General features: G+C 39.7%; 1 protein-coding gene across 1 annotated transcript in view; it reads left to right on the top strand.

Annotated features, from left to right (window-relative positions):
* The first annotated feature begins 140 nt into the window (after positions 1–140).
* Positions 141–24231, top strand: part of LOC129150569 (ligand-dependent nuclear receptor corepressor-like protein) — a 29931-nt gene continuing 5840 nt past the window's right edge. Inside the window, exons 1-5 of the mRNA XM_054722383.1 lie at positions 141–427; positions 14601–14666; positions 20654–20733; positions 21450–21551; positions 23722–23851. Coding sequence (XP_054578358.1) covers positions 313–427; positions 14601–14666; positions 20654–20733; positions 21450–21551; positions 23722–23851 — 493 coding nt within the window. The 5' untranslated portion in view covers positions 141–312. The remainder of the gene's footprint in view (positions 428–14600; positions 14667–20653; positions 20734–21449; positions 21552–23721; positions 23852–24231) is intronic.

The following is a 24231-nucleotide window of genomic DNA, read 5'->3' on the forward strand; positions in this document are numbered from 1 at the left end:
GCAGTATGGCTCGCTTGAGTAAACTCCGGGGGCCGGTGGCGTCGGCGAGTGGATGGGGAGGCGGGGTCAGCGGAAGCGGCAGGTTGCTTCCTTCTTCTCGCGCTCCCTCCCTCCCCCCCTCCCCCCCCGCGTCTCCTGGAGGGAGCGGTGGGAGGGGGAAGGCAGGGCCGAGGGAAGGTAAGGAGGGAAGGTATTGACACGCGTCAATCAACCCCACTCCGGTGGGCGCGCGCCCCTGCGTGGTGTTCGCGACGCTCGTATGTAAATGAGGGCGCGTGACGCGGGACGCAGATGGAGTAGGGAAGAGAGGGAATGGCCGCTGCCGCCGCCGTCGCCGCTCAGTGCCGGAGCCCTCGGTGCGCGGCGGAGAGGAGAGGATTCCGGCGGGAACTCGACTCCTGGCGCCACCGCCTCATGCACTGTGTAGGTAAGAGAGACACGGGCTGGGGCCGCGGCTCCGCGCGGCGCCGTCCGCCGCGACCCGAGGAGTTTGGGGCTGAGGGGCTGAGTTGAATCTCCCGTTCGGGTCAGTTCAATGGGGGAGCGAGCTGGGAGCGGCGGCGGCGCGGCGGCCCGGGCTCGCCTTTTGTCTGGGGGCTCCTGGCCCGGCGCGGTCCGCGCCCCTTCCCCTTCGGAGCTGTTGGGCTCCCCGTGAACTGTTAGTTCGGACCCGCTCGCCCAGCCCCGGGGGGAACCGCTCGCTCGCGCTGTCCCCCAAACTCCTCGGCGCCTCTCGCCGCCCGGCGTCCGCCCTGTCAAGAGGGAGGAAGCGGCCCAGCGGTCGGCGTGCGGGCGGAGGGGAGCCGGCGGGAGAAAGGCGGGCTGGTCCGCGCCCCCACCGGGCGCACACACACCCCCTTCTCGCCGCCGGGGGCCGGGCCGGCCGCCGCCACCGAGTTCCAGAGGAGGGCATCCCGGGCGACCCCCTTCCCCCTCCCCCCGGCGCTCGCGGGCCGGGGCCTCGGGGCAGCGGGGGCGGCGCCCTACTCTGCCTTCTCGCGCTCGGCGGCATCGCTGTGTGTACCCCTTTAAGGAGGAGCCGCTGGAGCGCAGACGGCTGGGATTTGAAGTTCTTCCTCCCTCTTTGGAAGTCTGGACCCCGGGGAGGCACTAACTATATTGTGAATTTCCCCCCACAGTCCCAGTCCTAGTCAGGAGACCTAGTAAGAACCATCTCATACTTTTGTTTTTGTCCTTATTTTTAAATAAACAATGAAACTCTTTTAAACCGGATATACATTTGTTGATTGGGTTTTGTTTTTTTTCCAGTACCCTGTATGTGAAGCATCCATTCATAGTGTGAATTGGGATTACATGTAGTTTGTGTACTTCTTTTCATTTATCTTTTGCTGTTAATGTGCTTACATTCAATATTTCACTTTGTAAACATTTGCAAACCGACATTCTTTTTCCTTTGCATGTTTGTATGTGAATATACTACATGCGTATATATAAATTTTTGTATTGCATATCCAATGCTATTACGACTTGAAATCGTTTTTATAAAATATTATCCTTTCTGCCTTTGGGGAAGAAAATTATTCAAAAGCATTATTTTTAAATAAGGAAATTGTAAGCAATGTCTTAGGGTTGTGCCACAAGTTAGTATTAACCCAGTAGTAATGTTTTAAATCTCAATTCCTAAAGTCTTTAATTTGATTCAGTTTTTTATAACATATATAATCTACTTTTATGAGGAGAAAGTTCATCATCCTTGCAGTTACCTAAGATGTATAACTCTTGATAAGGAAAATGATGTTTACTTTTCTCTATTTGTGGAACTCATCTTTTTAGATTTATGATTATGATTTATTCTTTTTTTATAATTTAAGAGTTGTCCTATATATCCTATGTCTCAATACTTCTATTTGCAGTGTGGTACTTTTTATAATTTAATTATTTTTCTATAATCATCATATGCTGTGCTATAATTTTGAGTATGCTCATCTAACAAATGTTTTAGTGCTAATTGGATACAGTAAACAGTATCTTAGTGCTCGGTATAGTATCGAGGCATAACATATAGTCCTGAATCTTGTAGCATATATATCATTAGTAACTGATAAGTTACAAAATTGTAAAGACCAGGAGAAAAGAAATGCATTAATATAATTTTAAATATTATCAGAATTTGTATAGTCTGTTAGGATATTTGATCTGGGAGATAGGCCAAGTTTTTTTATTTTTATTGTTTTTATTTTTTTACTTTTAATTTTGATATAATTTCAAACTTACACAAAAATTTGGAAGAATAGTACAAAGAACTCATATATGTTTATCCACATTCACTAATTATATTATACTTTGCTGCATTTGCTTTATCATTCTTGCTTTATATCCATATCATTCTGTCTACCTCTCTATCTATCCATCCATTCATCCTTCTATCTTCTTTTGAAATAATTTGAGGGTAGTTGGCAGCTATTGTACCTCTTTACTCCTAAATTCTTCAGTGTATATTTTCTAAAATCAAAGGCATTGTGCTTTCCTAACCACAGTGTAGTTATTAAAACCAGGGTATTTTTTTTTTTTTTTTTTTTTTTTTATATATTTTTTTTTTTATTGATTTTTTACAGAGAGGAAGAGAGAGGGACAGAGAGTCAGAAACATCGACGAGAGAGAAACATCGATCAGCTGCCTCCTGCACACCCCCCACTGGGGATGTGCCCGCAACCAAGGCACATGCCCTTGACCGGAATCGAACCCGGGACCCCTCAGTCCGCAGGCCGACGCTCTATCCACTGAGCCAAACCGGTCTCGGCAAAACCAGGGTATTTAATATTGACATAATACTGTTATCTCAATCATAACCATATTCAAATTTTATCTATTTCTCTATTTTATCTGTAAATCCTCCTTTCCTTAGTCTGGGATCATGCATTGCATTTTGTTGTCACATCCCTTTGGTCTCTTTTAATCTGCAACACTTTCTCAGCTTCTCTTGTATTTTTTGACCTTGACATTTTTGAAAAGTTCAGGATAGTTATTTTGTAGAATGTCTCCCCATTTGAATTTGTCTGTTATTTTCTCATGATTAGGTTGGTTATGCTTTTTTTTTTTTTTTTTGCCAGTAATACCTCTGAAGAGATGTTCTGTGCTTCTTAATACTAATACATCATATCTTGAGCTTCATGTTGGTAGCTTTGAAAATTTGGTTAAGTATTATTCCTCATATTTCTCCTTGAAAGTTATCACTTATCCCTTTGTAATCAATATGTAATTTTGGGGAAAATATATGTTAATGTGTGTCTACACATAGCAGTCCATAAATTTTGCTATTATTATTATTGATTTACACAGGATATTAGCAGGTTTGAGCTTTACAGTTTTGCCAGTAGATTCTTTCTGGTGGGAATGCTGATGAACAATAAAAAGATCATGAGGCATGTTAGAGGAAAAGATGGTAAGGGCTTGAATGATCTGTTTTCTATGGTGTCAGAGTCATAGTTTAAGAATCACAGTGTTTCACTTAGTCGAACCCTAGCTTTTGGTATATGAGACCAAAAGACATTTGATGCCTTACATTCTAAGTAATTTTCCTGGTAACCTCATAACTGTCTTAGAGATCTGCACTCCACAAGTGTTTGTAGAATGGACTTTCTTCCAAACTACCTGGCCCATCTTTAATCAGCAATATCAATGTCAGAGAATGTTCATTTCCTTTTTTTTTTTTTTTTCCAACCTCTGAAGAAGTTATATAAGAGTACTTCCTAGAGCTGTATACTTAAAAATTGAATAAGCCATAAATAAAATTCTAGATAATCAACCTAATACCTCTTTCTGACTGCTTCTGGCTTTCTCCTCTTTTGACTTTCCACTAATGTCTAGCTCATCTGTCACTGTTGCAATATAAATCCCAGAAGCGTGGATTCACTTAGAAATCTGGATTTGGTAAGGACTGGTATGGTGGGCCAACTACCCTAAAACCTTGGCTATACAACTATTTTTCAAGCACTAGCAAGTTTTTTATCCACTTAAAAAGATGTAATATATGACACTGCCTAATAGCATGCATTAGACAAATGGACTTAGAAGTAGTTGGATGGTTAAGATATACATCCAAATATTTCTGTAAAATAAGTTATCAATGAATTTTGCATGCAAGATTTAAAATTCTGAGTACTCCTGAATTATTTTATACTTGGAAGTGTAAAATTCTGCCACCTGTGTGAATTTTGTGTTTTTGAAGATATTAGATTCGGGCTACAGGCTGGTTGGAGCATAGTATAGCGTGGAGCTGTCTCTTCATGCTCATGCTGCTTTCCTTGGCTGTCTACACGCATGCACACCTTCCTGTTCGGCTTTGCACAGTGACAAGTTGGTGTTTATTGTGTCCTGTATGTTCCCCTGACTTGTATGACTTTGAACCCTGGTGGTTCTATCACAGTGCTGTCCTGGGAGGAGCAACAAAGACATGCTGATATTTGGATATTAATTTCTTTTTTCTTATTAGTATATCCAGTCTTTCAATAATAATGACCTACATTTTTTTATGTGTGGAGTTTCTTTTTTGATAATAATCCTTATCAAATGGCCAGCATTCATAGGTGATAGATAACAGTTGGTTTGAGCACCAAATTCATAGATTCAACATTTTGGAGACCATTTAACTTTTGTATTATGAGAGTCCATACTGGGTTTGAATGTACCGTATTATTAAGTAATTCATTCAAAAGGTTGTTGTTTTTTTCCCACCACAGAATATAGATAGGAGAATGTGAATAGGCTCAGACCAACCTACTGCTTCCATTAGGAAACTAAGGTAACAATATCATATTTGTATTTGAATAATGGCACTTTGTTTTCAATTAAAGCTAAGTAAAAACGTTGCTTTCAGATTTTTTTGTGTTTTCTAGAAAATAAAACTTATGAGGAATCACTTTTTTTTAAAAAAAAATGTTTTCTTATTGACTTCAGCGAGAGGAAGGGAGAAGGAGAGAGAGAGAGAGAAACATCAGTGATGACAGAGAATCATCAATCAGCTGTCTCCTGCATGTGCCCTGCCCAGGAATGGAACCATAACCTCCTGGTTCATAGGTTGACGCTCAACCACTGAGTCACACTGTCCAGACTGGAATCACTTTTCTAAACATCTCATTTCCTTTCCTTTCCATTCATAGTTTTTCCTAATTGGCAACAACCCTATCCTGCTTACTTATATTTGCTTCTTTTTTTTTTCTTTACCCTAATATTGTTGCCACATTATTTTAAAGAAAGTATTGTTACAAATACAAATATTATTACTTTCTTTAAAATATCTCTTGGATTCAGTTTTTCTAATAGAGTAAGTGCACTTGAGCAGATTCAGGTAAGATTCTGGTGTATATCAGTATCTGCATTGCTGGTTTTACTGTCTTTCAGTCTAGCTTATAACCCTACATTAAATCATTATTTGGAATAACTGCTTTGATAGTTTACAAAGCAGTACTATCTCCCATTTGTTCTTTTTCATCAAGTAAGGCTCCTAACCATTTTCAATTAGTTGATCATAGTCCACTCTTCCCTATTTGTTTTTCTAGTTTCTTCTTTAGACAGCCCAACCATTTGCATCTACTTTTACTTCTCTATTACACCCATTGCCCCAAAATTTTGAGTATCTTTTTAGTCATATCTCCTACCCTACATACTCACCTTTATAATTCAGTTGTAATCTGGAGTCCTGAGTATTTATTGAAAAACAAGTTTGAGATTTTTTCTCCAATAATTCAAATCCAATTCTTTTCTGATGGATATGTGTATGGTGTGTGTAGATAAGAAGTAACTTTTTGCAATAGACTTCATCCTATATAATAAAAGCTAATATGCAAATCGACTGAACAGTGGAACAACCATTTGCTATGACACGCACTGACCACCAGGGGGCAACGCTCAATGTAGGAGCTGCCCCCTGTGGTCAGTGCACTCCCACAGGGGGAGCGCTGCTCAGCTAGAAGCCCTGAGCCGGGCTTACGGCTAGTGAGTGCAGTGGTGGTGGCAGGAGCCTTTCCCGCCTCTGAGGCAGCACTAAGGATGTCTGACTGCCGACTTAGGCCTGCCCCCACCTAAGACCGCAGTTGGACATCCCCAGGGGGCTCCCAGGCAGGGTTAAGGGACCCCCCCAAACTGCATGAATTTTGTGCACTGGGCCTCTAGTATTTAAATAAACAAGGGACTAAATGATAGAATAAAGAATTGAAAGAGTATAGTTCCTTTCTTACGCTCCATCATCATAACCTTAGGCACAAGTCATTTCACCTTCCACAGATGGAAATCTGAACCTAGGATAATATTGGTCCTCATGTGTTCACTACATTATGTTTTTAATGAAAGGAGCTGTAATACTTACATAGTTGTGGTTTCTCTGCTGAATATATAAGTTAGGAAATTATCAACATAAAGATGATGTTTAAATCCATGGAAATAGATGAGATCACACAGGGGTAAAAGACAGTATAATGACAGAAGTAAAGTTCCATGCTTTAAGTAATCTTAACATTTTGGGGGCAAAGGATGAGTAAGGCTGCTGAACTTTTACACTGGAAAATAAGTCTATTGGCTAAGTAGAAAACTACTCAGTAAGGCCACTGAATTTTTACACTGGAAAATAAGTCTATTGGCTAAATAGAAGAACAGGGGAGAGTAGTATCACCAAATCTAAGAAGAGAGAAGAATCCTATGTAATAAAAGGCTAATATGCAAATAGACCTAACGGTGGAACAACCAGTCGCTATGACGTGCGCTGACCACCAGGGGGCACGAGATGAGCACGGTGGGCGTTGGCAGCAGGTGGCAGAGCGCAGATATGGCAGGCGTTGCCTGCACTGGGATGGTGGAGCAGGTGAGCAGGAGTACCAGACGAAGGAAAGGCGCTGGTCACTGTCATTGGGGCGAGCCTCTGGTGATTCCTGAAAATTCTTTGCTCCTGTGTGCCATGATCCCACCCAGTGCTTGCACTGTCCCCGCTCACACCCACAGCTGGCACTGGAGCCGTCGCTCGCATCTGCTGCCAGCACCCGGCACCGGTCCCAATAGCTTGGTGCCGTCAGCGGTTGCAAGCGGGAACTGCCGGCCCTAATCGCCCCTGCGGGTTTCTCCACCTCCCGCTGCTCCTGAGAGGCATTCGGGGCAGCAGCCGCTGCTAGCACCCACTGCAGCCACCGGCCCCAATATCTCCACACCATCAGCCCATCAGTGGGTGCAAGCGGTACTGATGCCGTCAGCGTGTGGGAGCGGCAGTGGTGGAAGCGGGGCTTCCAGCAGACAGGGGCTGGGGGCGTGGGGGCCGGAGGGCTGACGATGGGCCAAGACCCACCCCTGTGTCGCCAGAGCCTCCCAGCTCACAGTTCCTTTCAAGGTGCACGAATTCGTGCACTGGGCCCCTAGTGTTATAATAAGGAGGGATTGTTATATGTTGATGAGATGTCACTTAGTATGAAACAGGGAAGTGTATAGTTTTTTTGGCAACATGAGATTCTAGGTGATCTTGACTACATAAATTTCAGCAGAGTGGTGGAAATATGGAAGCCTTATTGTAATAGGTTAGAAAGTAACTAAGTGTATAAGTAAAGATGACATTTGAAGTAGATTACTCATTTGAGAATCTACATTTTGAGGAAGAATAGATTAATGGAGTAGTAATTGAAAGGTTCTTGGGTCTAGGAATGTTTGTGGGTGTTTTTTTTTAGATGGGAGATACCATTTACAATGCTAGGTAATATGAGGAATCGTTTTTTGACTCAATACTATTCATGATATTTCATGTTTACTTAAACTGAGACTTGATAGTAAAAAAATATTGAGTCAAAAAAATTAGATGCTCCCTGACCAGTTTGGCTCAGGGGATAGAACGTTGGCCTGCGGACTGAAAGGTCTCAGGTTCGATTCCGGTCAAGGGCATGTACCTTGGTTGTGGGCACATCCCCAGTAGGGGGTGTGCAGGAGGCAACTGATCGAGGTTTCTAACTCTATCCCTCTCCCTTCCTCTCTGTAAAAAATCAATAAAATATATTTTAAAAATAATATAAAAAATAAAAATTTGTCTTGGAAAATCTGAATTTTAGAAAACAGAATGATAGATATATCTTCATAGATATCTAGATTGTATGCGGATACACACACTTGTGTAAGTTGCCTTTAGTAATAACAATTTTGATAATTCCAGGAGACTTTTAAAAAAATAAGTACTTTTAGTTTAATTTTAGTGAAGTTGAAGGGAATGTACTGTTGCCATTTGTGTGCTTAAAGTTACAATTATATAAAATATATTGAATTGAGATTTTGTAGTGGATTGTGAATTTGAGTACCTTATATTATAGTTGTCACTTATTAACTGTGTAACCTTGAGAAAATTACAAGTTATTCCCTCAAAAGTTGTCACACATTGAATTTTTAAAATTTTGTTTTTCAATTATAGTTGATAGTGCAGTGTTATATTAATTTCAGGTATACAGCATATTGATTAGACATTTATATGCCTTAACACAGTGATCACCCTGATAAGTCTGGTACCCATCTGGCATTATACATAGTTATTACAGTACTAGAGGCCTGGTGCACGAATTTCGTACGGGGGGGCGGGTAGGGAGGCAGGGGGCTTGTTCCTCAGCCCAGCCTGCACCCTCTCCAATATGGGACCCCTCAAGGGATGTCCGACTTTCCGTTTAGGCCCAATCCTGGTAGGAATTAGATAGAATAGAGGCCTGGTAGGATCAGGCTTTATCAGGCAGTCAGACATCCCTCTCACAACCCAGGACTGCTGGCTCTCAACTGCTCGCCTGCCTGCCTTCCTGATTGCCCCTAACCACTTCTGCTTGCCAGCCTGACCACCTGCTAACTGCTCCCCTGCCAGCCTGTTTGCCCCTAACTGCCCTCCCCTCCCTGCAGGCCTAGTTTCCCCCTGCCAACTGCCCTTCCCTGCAGGCCCGGTCGCCCCCAACTTCCCTCCTCTGTTGGCCCAGGCCCTCTCAACTGCCCTCCCCTGCTGGCCTGATCGCCCACAACTGCCCTTCCTTGCAGGCCTGTTCCCTCCCAACTGCCCTCCCCTGCTCGCCATCTTGTGGCGGCCATCTTGTATCCACATGGGGGCAGCCATCTTGTGAGTTGGAGTGATGGTAAATTTGCATATTACTCCTTTATTAGATAGTATGCTGAAAGGTATTCTTTAAAAAGAGGAAGAAGAAGAAAAAGGTAAAGATAAAAATTATGAACAACAAATACATATCTATCAACAAGTAAATCTAAAAATCAAGTGAATAAAATATCCGATGAACAGAATAAACTGGTGAATATAATAGAATCAGGGGCATAGAAAGGGAGTAGACTGATAATTCTCGGGGGGAAAGGGGTGTGGGAGGTGCGGGAAGAGACTGGACAAAAATGGTCCACCTGTGGATGAGGACAGTCAGCGGGGGTAAGGGCAGAGGGTGGAGTGAGGTGGGAACCGGGTGGAGAGGAACTATGGGGGGAAAAAACAGGAACAATTGTTATAATCTGAACAATAAAGACTTATTAAAGAAAGAAAAAAAAAGAAAGGAAGTTAGACTAAAAGTAAAGTGTTTTAGATTTTAAGAAATAGAAAAAGCACTAAACTAACCAAGACACAAATATGGGTTGTTCTTAGAACAAGGTAGAGCATTGACTAGTGGTAAAAGAGGCTTGGCTATGTAAAGTGGAATAACCTCAAAAATTATTTTTTTAGTCTTTCATTTTTACAAATAGTATTTCTTCTGATTTTCTTCTAATTTCTACCTGTACATATAGAAGTTGATTTCCCCTATCAGGGAGGGGATTAAGATCATCTCATAAACTCTTCTATAAATCTCACACACACACACACATATATATATATATATATATATATATATATATATGAACATATATCACATTTTCCTTATGTTTGTGTTTTTATCCTTTTAGTCTCAAAAGCTTTTTTTTTCCAAATAGAGTTTTTCTGTGTAATCTGTATCATGATTTTGCTTTCAAATCATTGTTCTATCCGATACAAAAAGCTCTTTTTTTATTCTTTTAAATATATTTTATTGATTTTTTTACAGAGAGAAAGGGAGAGAGAGAGTTAGAAACATCGATCAGCTGCCTCCTGCACACCCCCTTTGGGGATATGCCCGCAATCAAGGCACACACCCTTGACCGGAATCGAACCTGGGAACCCTCTAGTCCGCAGGCCGACGCTCCATCCAACAAGCCAAACCGGTTTCGGCTCTTTTTTATTTTTTTTTAAAAAGCTCTTTATTTTTGAGGATCATGGAATTTTTAGTATGCTGTGAGCATATAGACAGCTAATTACCTTTTTTTTTATATAGAGCTAAATGGTTTCATATTTTTTACTTTTTATTTCTTTATTGATTAGAATTACTAATTTGTTCTTATTCCCCCATTGCCCCCCCACACCTCACCCCACTCATGCCCTCACCCCCCTGGTGTCTGTGTCCATTGGTTAGGCTTATATGCATGCATACAAGTCCTTTGGTTAATCTCTCCCCCTCTCCGCCCTCCCCTACCTTCCCTCTGAGGTTTGATGGTCTGATCAATGCTTCTCTGTCTCTGGATCTGTTTTTGTTCATCAGTTTATGTTGTTCATTATATTCCACAAATGAGTGAGATCATGTGATATTTATCTTTCTCTGGCTTATTTCACTTAGCATAATACTCTCCAGTTCTATCCATGCTGTTGCAAATGGTAAGAATTCCTTTTTTTTTTTTTTTTACCACAGCATAGTATTCCATTGTGTAGATGTACCACAGTGTTTTAATCCATTCATCTGCTGATGGGCACTTAGGCTGTTTCCAAATCTTAGCTATGGTAAATTGTGCTGCTATGAACATAGGGGTGCATATATCCTTTCTGATCGGTGTTTCTAGTTTCTTGGGATATATTCCTAGAAGTGGGATCACTGAGTCAAATGGGAGTTCCATTTTTTGTTTTTTGAGGAAACGCCATACTGTTCTCCAGTGGCTGCACCAGCCTGCATTCCCACCAGCAGTGCATGAGGGTTCCTTTTTCTCCACATCCTCGCCAGCACTTGTCATTTGTTGATTTGTTGATGATAGCCATTCTGACAGGTGTGAGGTGGTACCGCGTTGTCGTTTTGATTTGCATCTCTTGGATAATTAGTGGCTTTGAGCATGTTTTCATGTGTCTGTAATTACCTTTCCCTATTACATTTACTGATGACTTTGACACCTAAATTTTAGTCTTCCATCTTTACTCTAAACTCTATTATTCATGACTGACTTTAGTTTGCTTGTTTGTTTCTTAAGGATAACCCATCAAGTCATCTACTGACCTTCACCTTTCTCTGCTGCAGAAACCATCTCTTCCACCTTTCTTTAAAAAAATTATTTTTAGCAAGGTTTATTAAGATAAAATTTACAGAATACAGTTCCATGAGTTTTGACACACAAACAATTGGATAACCAACTCCTCAATATACAAGATATAAAACAGTTCCATTGTCCCTAAAAGTTGTTTTGTGATTCTTCATAGTTATTTCCTTACATAGGTAACCTGGTACTAGCAACCATTGGTCTGCTCTGACACTGTAGTTTTGCTTTTCCTAGAGAATAATAAGTGAAATCATGAAGTATATGCTTTTGAGTAGGGCTTTTTTCATTTAACAATATGCTTTTGAGATATATCCATGTTGCTGCATGTATCAGTAGTTTGTTCCGTTTGCTATGTAGTATTCTATTGTACCAGTTTGTTTTTTCATTCAATGGTTTAAGGATATTGGATTGTTTCCAGTTTGGGGTAAATGTGAATGAAACTCTATGAATACTTGTGTATTTGTGTAAATGTAGTTTTCATTTCTGTTTGGTAAATATTGGTAAATATTTAGGAGTGGGATTGTTTGATCATGTGGTAGTGCCTGTTTAAATTAGTAGAGCTTGTCAAACTTTTCTGAATGGTTGTGCCAACCCTAACCGATTTGGCTCAGTAGATAGAGCATCGGTCTGCGGACTGAAAGGTCCTAGGTTTGATTCCGGCACAGGGCATGTACCTTGGTTTCGGGCACATCCCCAGTAGGAGATATGCAGGAGGCCGCTGATCGATGTTTCTCTCTCATTGATGTTTCTAACTCTCTATCCCTCTCCCTTCCTCTCTGTAAAAAACAAATAAAATATATTTTAAAAATAAAATGGTTGTGCCTTTTTGCATCCCACCAGCAATTTATGAGAAATCCAGTTTAGGAAACATATAGGGAGAGGCTATATATTTTGTTCAATAGAATGACATCCTAAAATAGTTTGTTTGCATGGTTAATTTTTGGAGACCATTATCATAGGAAAATAGAATTAGATTATCTTAGTAATAGAAAGAGATTTGGGGCTTGTTCGGTCTGAGGTTTTACCCAGTAGGAAAGTCTTTTCGATGGTGTTCTTGAAAGCACTCTCAGGTTCTAGTTCATTCACTTTTCTGCCTGAAACGTCCACTCATGGGAACTAGTACTGAATCATTTCACAAAGATTTTATTAAGTGCATATTTTCTAAGTTCCATGATAACTACTTTGTCAAATCCAAGACATCATAAGTTACTAGGGACCCAGTGCACAAAATCATGCACCTTGAAAGGAACTGTGGGCCTCAAGGCTGCGGTAGGCACAAGGTCGGGTCTCGGCCCATCCTCCACACCCCCTCCCGCCGCGGCCCCAGTCAACTGTCTGCCCGAAGCCCCGCTCCCACACACTGATGGCGCCAGCCTTGCTCACACCTTAAGGCACGAAGCAATTGGGGCTGGAGCCAGCAGCAGGTGCAAGCGGCAGCTGCTGGCCCGATCACCCCTCAGGAGCAGGGGGAGGTGGAGAAGCCCTCAGGGGCTTTGGGGGCCAGCAGCCGCCCTTCGCACCCACTGATGGTGCTGAGTGATCAGGACCGGCGCCAGCAATGGGTGCAAGGAGCAGCTCCAGCTGTGGGTGTGAGTGGGGCCAGCGCTGGCAGCGGGTGCGAGAGGTGGCTGCCAACCCTGATCTCCCCTCAGAAGGAGGGGGAAGGTGGAGAAGCCCTGAGGGGCGATTGGTGCTGGCAGCTGCTCCTTGCTTCCGCTGATGGTGCCGAATGATTGGGGCCAGTGATGGGCGCCGGCAGCAGGTGCAAATGCCGGGCGGCACCATGGAGGACAGGAGTAAAGAATCTTCGGGAACCACCAGAGGTTCGCCCTGACGACAGCGACCGATGTCCCTCCTTTGTCGGCACCCCTGCTCACCTGCTCCACCATCCCACCCAGGGCCAACACCCGCCATGTTCCACGCACGCCCCCTGGTGGTCAGCGCATGTCATAGGGACCAGTTGTTTGGTTGTTCGGTTGTACCACTTGTTCCACCATTCGGTCTATTTGCATATTAGCCTTTATTATATAGGAAAAGATGCATCATTTCTTCATGTTCTATGTGAAAAAATGTTACTTTTTTTTTTTACTATGACACATCATTGACTTGAATATGCATCTTGATTATAGAGATGTTAACATGTCTTTTTAAAGCATGATTTATGGAACATTTCTAGAGTAGTGTTTCTGCATTTTTACAATTCAGGAATATCACTGAGAAACTATCCTTTACCTTTCATTTTTCAGATCTACCATTCTACCTTAAATATTTTCCCTCCCTTATGTAAGCATTTGTTAAATAATTCCTTTTCTTAATTTCCCAGTTATTTTGCCATTCTGATCATTTTCCCTTGGATGCCTTGTAGTTTATCAAAAATCTGCTTAAAATTTAATATAATACAGATTTCAAAAAGAAAATTGCAAAATGTTGAAATTAGTATATCCAGAAAGTAGAACACTATGTAAATTTGTGAACGAGGTTTTTAACTTGGCAAGGTTTTTTCATTATTTTTTAAAACAGTCCATACCCATGAATAAATTATTATGTCATGATTTTTACAAGTAGATTAACATTTTATACCTCATATTTTTTTTTAGTCCTCACCCGAGGATATGTTTGTTGATTTTAGAAAGAGAGAGGAAAGGGGACGGGGGGAGACAGATGGGGGAACATGGGTGTGAAAGAGAAACATCACTTGATTGCCTCTCATAGGTGCCACCACAGGGATCAAACCCGCAACCTAGTTATGTGTCCCAACCTGGAATTGAACTGCAGCCTTTTTTGGTGCCCTGGACGGTGCTCCAACCAACTGAGCCACCTGGCCGGGGCCATCATACTTTTCATAGCAAGAATTTCTCCCCATTGACACTCATTCTGGTAATTGAGGTTAAAGATGCTACTTTTTGTAAGCTAACATATGTTGTTACAGATATAAACAGAATTATACATCTTTTCTAGTTATTCTCTTCTCTACAAAATTATTACAAAAGAAATCTGCCCGTAATAATTTAACCTGGGGATATTTCTAAATGACAAAAATGTTTATCTCTCTTAGTAGTGAATATTTACATTTGAATATTTCTTTATAATCATATAATTTCTGATAATTATAGTATGACTTACGTTACGTATTGCCTAGTTCAAATTAATTTAACTATAGGAGAAATTACACCTTATAGTGTTAAATTTGCTGATTCCTATAGAGTTTATGGGGTTTTTTTTGTTGTAAAATTAAGCTTTGTTTCATAGTTAATATTTTTTTTTCTTTAATAACACAGGTTTTGAGAGTATTTTAGAAGGGCTTTATGGACCACGGCTACGAAGAGACCTCAGTTTATTTGAAGGTAATGTTTTATTTCAAAATTTTAACCTTCTGTCCCATTTAACAAATGAGAAATGGTTGTTCTGCACTAACTTTATACTAAACATGAATTTGTGTTATTGTTTAATTAGAAAATATTTTAAATGAATACATAAAGTGATCCAAATATTCCTATTACTAAATGATGTTATAATCTTTAAAAAATTTAGTACACTGATCAAAATTGAAAATGAAGTTTGTTTTGGCTCAGTGGTAAAATTTGGTTTTTGTCATTTTATACATTACATTCCCTGACTTATTCTTAAAGAGAACTTAAATGGGTTCAGGTTGCCTGTTGCTTATGATACAGGCAGTCTAAAACTCAGATTGTCACTGAGAAATCCTGCCATATGTGTTCAGAGTTTTCTCTTTATGTATAGCCCCCTCTATTTATTATAGCCCACCCTTCCAAATGTTGTTGCATAAATGCTGCTGTAAGATTCTGATCTGTGATATAATTGCTGTGGTAGCATAGTTTAGCTGTTTTACTGCTTGCTTGGAAACATAGAGCACTAGGAGAGAGCATTTTTGTAGGCATGTGAAATTTTATAGTACAGTTCATTTACAAAATGGGTAATGCTAGAATAGATTTTCTACTTTGATTTTGATTGAATTATTTCTGTATCTTGTCACTTTTTAATGCTGACTCTTTTACCTTCTGCCCTACTCTGGTACCTTCCATTCTACTAAGACCAAAGTCCTATCTAATAGACTTAAAGGCCCTTCTCTCTGTGTATGTAAGTCTTTTGAGTTGAGGTAGTTACGGTGATAGTTGGAGTAGTCAGAAGTTTCCTGCTCATTCTTTGTTAATGTTGAGGAGGATTATTGAGCTATGAATCATAGAGCTGACAGTATCTATGCAAGATCATTTGTCCCAACCACCCATCTTCAATCAGATGAATGATATCCATGCAGAATATGACAATAAGGATCAAGACTCCAAAATATATCCATTCCAATGTTTTATCATTGTTATGACTAAGATCTTTATCTTCTATCTTTTAAACTTTCAACATCTCTCATTGTGTCATAGCTTAACACTAAATTAAATATTTTTACCTGTTATACTTTTAAGCAAAACTAATTATAGTTTCACCTTTTTTTCTGAGCTTATAAATAAAGGAAAAATCTAAAGAAATAAGGGTTTAACCTATGCTTGGTATTTCTTCAGCCTGCTGTTTTTCATTCATGTCAGAAGGCAGCATTATACTTAATTGCTTTCTGATAACCCAAAGTCCAGCTTGTGATTTGTAGTCTCTTGCTTTCAATTATCCTATCTAATAAAAGAGTAATATTCAAATTGACCATCACTCCAATACACAAGATGGCTGCCCCATGTGGACACAAGATGGCCGCCACAAGATGGCCAGCAGGGGAGGGCAGTTGGGAGGGACCAGGCCTACAAGGGAGGGCAGGTGGGGGTGATCAAGCCTGCAGGGGAGGGCAGTTAGGGGTGACCAGGCTGGCAGAGTGGCAGAGGGGGGAAGTTGGGGGCAATCAGGCTTACAGGGAAGGGCACTTGGGGGGGACCCAGGCCTGCAGGGGAGAGCAGTTGGGCGGGACCAGACCTACAGGGGAGGACAGTTAGGTGTGACCAGGCCTGCAGGGGAGGGCATTTAGGGGCAATCAGGCTGGCAGGGGAGCAGTTAGGCATCAATTAGGCTGGCAGGGGAGTGGTTAGCAGGTGATCAAGCTGGCAGGCAGAAGTGGTTAGAGGCAATCAGGAAGGCAGGCAGGTGAGCAGTTGGGACCAGCAGTCCTGGATTGTGAGAGGGATGTCCAGCTGCCCGTTTAGGCCCGATCCTACTGGGCAGCCGGACATTCCTCAAGGGTTCCTAGATTGGAGAGGGTGCAGGCTGGGCTGAAGGACACCACCACCACCACCACCCCATGCACGAATTTCATGCACCAGGCCTCTAGTTTACATATATAGTTATGAATATATGTATGTATTTATGCTCCTTCAGAAATTAGTTATTATACAAAGAGCAGAATGTTCTAAGGAAATAAATACCCATATTTTATTTTTTGACTATTATTTCTCTTGTGTACAAGTAACACATGTTTATTTTAGGAAATGATAAAAGATAAATGAGCCCAAAAGTAAAAAATTAATCCATGCCCCACAGATAACCTTTAACATTTTTATATATGTTTAAAATATGTTTGTATTTAAAGTAGTATATACTACATATATAGTATATAGTTTTTATACCTACTATGTTTGTTCACTAGTATATCATTTGGGTATATAAAGTTCTTGATCATTATTCTAAATGGCTGCACAGTATTACATTGTGGATCTATTATAACAGATTTAACTTACTAGTTAATTTCATACTCACTGCTATATATCTTATTACATTTATTTTTTAATTCCAATAGATTTCGTACTTTATCTCCACTTTTGTATTTGTTTTTTTTTGTTTTTGGTAGGGTATTTATAAAATGAGCTAAGCTTTAGAACTCAATCTTTTTCTCTTATATAGGCACATAATTTCGTTGCCCTTTTTCATCCCTAATATTCTAGCTTTTTTCCAAGTTTAATTGGAAAATTCTTTTTTCTTTTTTTTTCATTAAAAAGACTTCTAATTAAAGTTGCTTAAGTATGATTGCACTAATCCCATGTAATAAAACTCTAATATGCAAATTGTCCCCAACTCAGGTTCCAGTTGCCGGGCGCCTGTGAGGAGCCTGCCCCGCACCCGCACAGCCTCCTCTGGGTGAGCTGGGCCGGGACTGCAGGGGCCTGTCAGGCTCCCTGTGGGTTCGCGCAGGAGCTGGTCTGTGAGGCTGGCCAGGAGAGAGCCCGCTGCCCGCCTGGCTTCTGTGTAGCATCGCTGGGCAGCCCCAAGGCCCACACTGCGCCCCGGCCCACGGCCTTTTGCCACGCTCACCGCATCTCCACATGGGGACTTGGGCACAGTGACTCAGGCAGAGTCACCATGGGCCGGGGGGGGGGGTGGGGGGGGGGGGAGACACGAGGACCAGGGACTGCCCAGGGCCCAGAGGTCAGCTGGGACATGCCCTTCCACGCCACACACTCGCGCTTCGATCGCCGGCCAGGCCTAGGGACCACACCGTGCGTGCATGAATTTCATTATTGTAATAAATCTGTATCTTGTAAGGATGAAGACATGAAGACAGCTATGTTTTTAAGGAAAATTAAACCAGTGTTATCAAAGTGTAGAGCCTTTTGAAAAGCCATGTACATGCTATCTATTATAGCTCCAACTTTTTACCCTCTTTTAAATAAGTGTGCTTTCTTTGTTGTTACCATTGTTAAAAATGGTTTCATATTTAGATGCTAGGACTACAAGTATAGGTATTTCTCACTATACATATCTGTTTGCAGGAATCTAATAGATTAGTGTATATTTTTAAATCATTGGACATCTGAACCCGTTTACTTCCAAACTCAGGAACCAAGTAAACTGGATAGCAAAGGATTCTTCTATATTACTCTAAATTGTTTATAAAATTAAATGCATATTATTTAAGTTTTATAATACTTTTAAGTTAAATGAACCACATCACAAACCTGCTTCTATTTTCTATGCAAAAAATACTCTAAATTTCATACTGCTACCTTAAAAACCAACTTTGGCAAACAGTGTGTTAATACTTTTGTATCATATATTGGTGTTTTGAGAGATCTATATTTTAATTTGATTCAGATCTACCTTCAGATTAAATGGTTTTGAAAAAAGCTTTTGAGTACTGCTAATTTTTATTTTTGTTGGAAACAAAATAGCTTTCTCTGTTCTTTGATTTGTTGTCATGACTTTTTGTCCTTTTGAGGAAAACATACCTTTTTTCTTTTTGAAGTAAAGTCTCCAAAGAAAATTTGAATGTCATAAACGTCCCAATTTTATGTACTCCTAGAAAAGTTCTCTGTATTCTGCCTTTCTTTCTCCTCCATCTCCTCAAAACTCACTTTTCCTGCTGTCACTGGAATTTTAGTCAATTCTTTTTCTTATCTTATTGATGGGCCAGCTTATTTCATCCATGGATCATCTCATTTAATTGCCTGACTATGGATATTTTACAAAAATATTAAGACTGCAATAGGCCTATGTAAACTGGCTGTTAAGATCCTTACTGTGTTTTGTTTTGGTGTGTTTTTTTTCTGTGTGTCCACATTTCAAAGGGTGATTATATCAGCTGTCTGCAAGCTATAGCATGTGGGTCAAATCAAGCTCTTTGACTGTTTTTGGAAGACCTCTGAGCTAAGAATGGGTTTTACATTTTTAAATAGTTGAAAAAAAATCTAAAGATTAATATTTCACAAGGTGAAAATTATAAAATGTTCAAATTTAATTATCCAGTTAATACTGCTTTATCTGTTGACTGCTTTTGTACTACAGCAGTAGGGTTGAATGGTTGTGACTGCATGGCCTGCAAAATCTAAGATATTTTCTGACTCGTGGTTTGTAGAAAAGGTTTGCTGACTCCTGGCTTATACCACTGACTGAAATTTAATCTTTTTGGCTTAATTTTTTTCCAAGTGTTAACACTATGATGATGTAGACATCAAAACCAACTTTTAATAAAATTTATTGTGTGGACTATTTGAAATGCTTAATTTGTGTTAGGAACTGTGATAAGCAATGAGGAAAGAAGAATAAATAGGATCTCTTCCTACTAGGAACTCATGGCCTAGTATTGTCAAAATTTGGCAGTTTTCTAATATGAATTGAGAATCTAATACTATTTTAAAGTTACTTATATAAATTATATTATTAGCTCCTATCAATGTGTACAAAAACATGTCTTCAAATGTATTCATCATGGTGTTTATAATGCCAAGATTAGAGAAGCAAGCTTAATTAGCCAATAATAGGATGTTGATTATATAAGTTAAATGCATCTCTTCGATGGACTATATTTATCTTTTAAAAATGATATAGAAGTATATTTGAGATGGAAAGTATTTGTGATAAATAAGCATGTGCATAATATGATTCTCATTTTTAAAATAAATAGTATTTTTGAGAGCAGTTTTAAATTTACAGAAAAATCTAGTAGAAAGTATGAAGAGTTCCCATCTACTCCCTCTTCCCCTTGTCTTAGGTACCCCATATTAACATCTTTCATTAGTGTAACATTTGTTAAAATTGATGAACTAATATTGATGCATTAACTAAAGCCTCCATAATTTTTACTAGGTTACTCTATGTGTGTTATACATTTGTGTGGGTTTTGCCAAACATACAATGTCATGTATTCACCATTAGAGTATCATACACAATAGTTTGACTGCCCTAAAAATCACCTGTATTCACCTTTTCAGTCCTCTCCCTTGTTCCTATACCATGTCAAACACTGATCTTTTCACTGTCTCTATAGTTTTTTCTTTTCCAAAATGTCATATACTTGGAATCATACAGTGTGTAGCCTTTTTATACTTCTTTCAATGAGCAATATGCATTTAAGTTTCCTCGCTGTATTTTCATGGCCTCATAGCTCTTTTTTTTTTTTTTATTGCTAAACAAGAGGCCTGGTGCATGAAAATTCATGCACTAGAGGGGGGTTTCTCAGCTGTGGATTTCTACTTTTTTCTTGGACAGCATTCCATGTTCTCAAATCTGTTGGCTTTTCTGGTGCTTTACTTCATTTCTCCATTTTATGTTGTCTTTCATAATATGCAAAATTTATTCCTTTCTTCCCATATCTCTCTGTTCTGATTTATTTCATAGTGAAAATAAAAAATTAATAGGCAATGATAGAGTCTTTCAGAAGGCCAGATGAACTCTGTAGTTAGAAAATTAATTTATAACCAGCTCATTTTTCTTGCTACTTTGTCCCATAATAGTGCAAAAATACTCTCCTTACAGCCTTCTCTGTTTCTAGGTGTTTTCCCTGTTAGTTTTTTTTTATATATATATGAGCCATTGCTCTGTAGAGTGATATTTTTATTTGTTTTAATAAAGTTAGTGTATTTAATGAATATGTTTCCCTTTTTTAAAGACTGTGAACCAGAAGAACTGACTGACTGGTCTATGGATGAAAAATGTTCATTTTGTAACCTACAAAGAGAAGCAGTCAGTGTAAGTTTTAGTGCTATGAAATTATTTGTAAACTGTTTGCACAATTGTAACACAATTTTTAAACTTAATTTGTTCTGAAGTTTTGTGACTTACAGTAGAATATAAATACTTGATTTTGGTACTGAGTAGAATTTTAAAGTCTCATGTTAGAAGTCTAACATTTAGCTTATCTAGTAGGTGGAAATCCTAAACCACTCATCTTTTTTGCTTATTTCACATTTCTTTCTCATAGCTCCCTGACTCATGAAATCAGTTCAGATCTGTTTTGTATTTACATAGAGAGGGCTGATGATCTTGGAGGCCTGGTTTGGTCTAAGACCATCCTACAGGCTGATTTCTTAGGAATCAGTAGTTGGAGGATAATGTGGTACTACGTTTTAACTTTTTTCCTTCTCTTGAAGTCTTTGATATCGTAATTTTCTCCTGTGTAAATTAATAAATATTAGTGTCTACTGTAGACAGGGTATAAACTAGACAAGCAGCATCTTCTTGTATGGTGGGATCCTAATTCTTTGTGTACTGTTGTGAGAGGTCTGAGAGGAAATGAGAACTCAAGAACCTGTACCTATTTTGGTTAGATTAGTAGGTAAACATAACTGCTTTGTTGTTAAAATTTTCATTACTGGCATGTTATATAGTGAAATTATTCAGCAATATATCTTATCTGCTCTTATAGTTGTTTTTTTTCTTAAATATATTTTATTGATTTTTTACAGAGAGGAAGGGAGAGGGACAGAGAGCTAGAAACATCGATGAGAAAGAAACATCGACCAGCTGCTTCCTGCACACCCCCCACCGGGGATGTGCCCACAACCAAGGTACATGCCCTTGACCGGAATCGAACCTGGGACCCCTCAGTCTGCATACCGACGCTCTATCCACTGAGCCAAACCGGCCTCAGCTGCTCTTCCAGTTTTGCTAAAGAATAAGGCTAATTTGGCCCTCTATCAGAGCTAAATTTCTTTTTTCCTGACTCCTGTTTCAAATGTAATATTCTCTGTATAATTTGATATATTTAAAAGATAGAACAAATGAGCATTTAGAGAGTTAATTTTTTTTTTTTTTTTGCCATTTTTAATGGAATCCCACAGTTAGAAAGGGATTTTTTTTTTTTATTGAGGTATTATATGTGTACATATCTTACTATTACCCCCCCACCCCACACCCACACATGCCCTCCCCCCCCCAGAGTTTTGCGTCCATTGTTTATGCTTATATGCATGCATACAAGTCCTTCGTTTGATTTCATAACTCCCCCACCTTTCCCAAACTTTCCCCCTGTAATTTGAAAGTCTGTTTGATGCGTTACTGTCTCTGTATCTATCTTTTTGTTCACCACTTTATAGTGTTCTTTACTATCCCTAAATGAGTGAGATCATGTGGTATTGTTCTTTCATTGACTGGCTTATTTCACTTAGCATAATGTTCTCCAATTCCATCCAGGTTGCTGCAAATGATGAGAATTCCTTCTTTTTTATGGCAGCATAGTATTCCATTGTGTAGATGTACCACAGTTTTCTGATCCAGTCATCTGCTGATGGGCACCTAGGCTGTTTCCAAATCTTAGCTATTGTAAATTGTGCTGCTATGAACATAGTGGTGCATATATCCTTTCTGATTGGTGTTTCTAGTTTCTTCGGATATATTCCCAGGAGTGGGATTACTGGGTCAAATGGGAGTTCCATTTTCAGTTTTTTGAGGACACTCCATACTGTTCTCCACAGTGGCTGCACCAGTCTGCATTCCCACCAGCAGTGCACGAGGGTTCCTTTTTCTCCACATCCTCGCCAACACTTGTCGTTTGTTGAGTTGTTGATGATAGCCATTCTGACAGGTGTGAGATGGTACCTCATTGTTGTTTTGATTTGCATCTCTCGGATAATAAGTGACTTTGAACATGTTTTCATGTGTCTCTTGGCCTTTCTTCTGTCTTCTTTTGAAAATATTCTGTTTAGGTCTGTTGCCCATTTTTTTATTGGATCATTTATCTTCCTCTTATTAAGTTGCATAAGCTGCCTGTAGATGTTGGAGATTAAACCTTTATCAGTGATAGCATTTGCAAATATGTTTTCCCATGCAGTGGGCTTTCTTGTTGCTTTGTTGATGGTTTCTTTTGCTGTAAAAAAGCTTTTTATTTTGATGTAGTCCCATTTGTTAATTTTCTCTTTAGCTTCCATTGCCCTAGGGGCAGTGTCAGTGAAGAAGTTCTTGTGGCATAAGTCTGAGATTTTGTTGCCTGTGGATTCCTCTAGTATTTTTATGGTTTCCCGTCTTATGTTTAAGTCCTGTATCCATTTTGAGTTTATTTTTGTGTATGGTGTAAGTTGGTGATCTAGTTTCATTTTTTTGCATGTATCTGTCCAGTTTTCCCAACACCATTTATTGAAGAGACTGTCTTGACTCCATTGTATGTTCTTGCCTCCTTTGTCAAATATTAATTGAGCATAGTGGTTTGGGTCGATATCTGGGTTCTCTATTCTGTTCCATTGATCAATATGTCTGTTCTTGTGCCAGTACCAGGCTGTTTTGAGAACAGTGGCTTTGTAATACAGCTTGAAATCTGGTATTGAGATCCCACCTACTTTATTCTTCTTTCTGAGGATTGCTGAGGCTAGTCGGGGTCTTTTTTTATTCCAGATGAATTTTTGGAGAGTTCTTTCTAGGTCTGTGAAATATGCTGTTGGTATTTTGATGGGGAGTGCATTGAATCTGTAGATTGCTTTGGGTACTATGGACATTTTAATGATGTTGATTCTACCAATCCAGGAACATGGTATGTTCTTCCATCTGTTTACGTCTTCCTCTATCTCTTTTTTCAGTGTCCTGTAGTTTTCTGCGAATAGGTCTTTTACCTCCTTAGTTAAGTTTATTCCTAGGTATCTTAATTTTTTTGGTGCGATGGTAAATGGGATTGCTTTTTTAGTCTCTCAGAAAGGGATTTTTTTAATGTTGGTGTTTTGTTTTGTTTTGTTTTATATATAATTTTAGGATTGTATACCATCTCTTGATTCTTCACAGCCAACCCCAACAGAGGAATTATCATCTCAGGGCCAGTCCAACACTGAAAAGATTGAATGCCAAGCAGAAAATTACCTAAATGCACTCTTTCGAAAGAAAGGTAATGTTGGTATACATTTTTTATGCTTCTGGTCTTCCTTATTTTGTTGCTGTTTCAAGACTTCAAATGTTCTTTCATGTTAAGTAAGTGATAGACATATTACATTGTAACACTATCCTTAGAATAAGTTAATAGCATTTATCAGCTATTTCTTTGGTAGCATGAGTATGCTTACTTGACATTAAAATGTCAGTGTTCTTTTTAATTCCTGTTTATCTAGTCCAGTGGTCGGCAAACCAAGGCACGGGAGCCACATGCGGCTCTTTGGCCCCTTGAATGTGGCTCTTCGACAAAATACCACGTGCAGGCACGCACATACAGTGCGATTGAAACTTCGTGGCCCATGCGCAGAAGTCAGTTTTCAGTCTGGTCGAGTCTAT

This window comes from Eptesicus fuscus, chromosome 2 (assembly GCF_027574615.1).
Source record: "Eptesicus fuscus isolate TK198812 chromosome 2, DD_ASM_mEF_20220401, whole genome shotgun sequence".
NCBI classification, from domain to species: domain Eukaryota; kingdom Metazoa; phylum Chordata; class Mammalia; order Chiroptera; family Vespertilionidae; genus Eptesicus; species Eptesicus fuscus.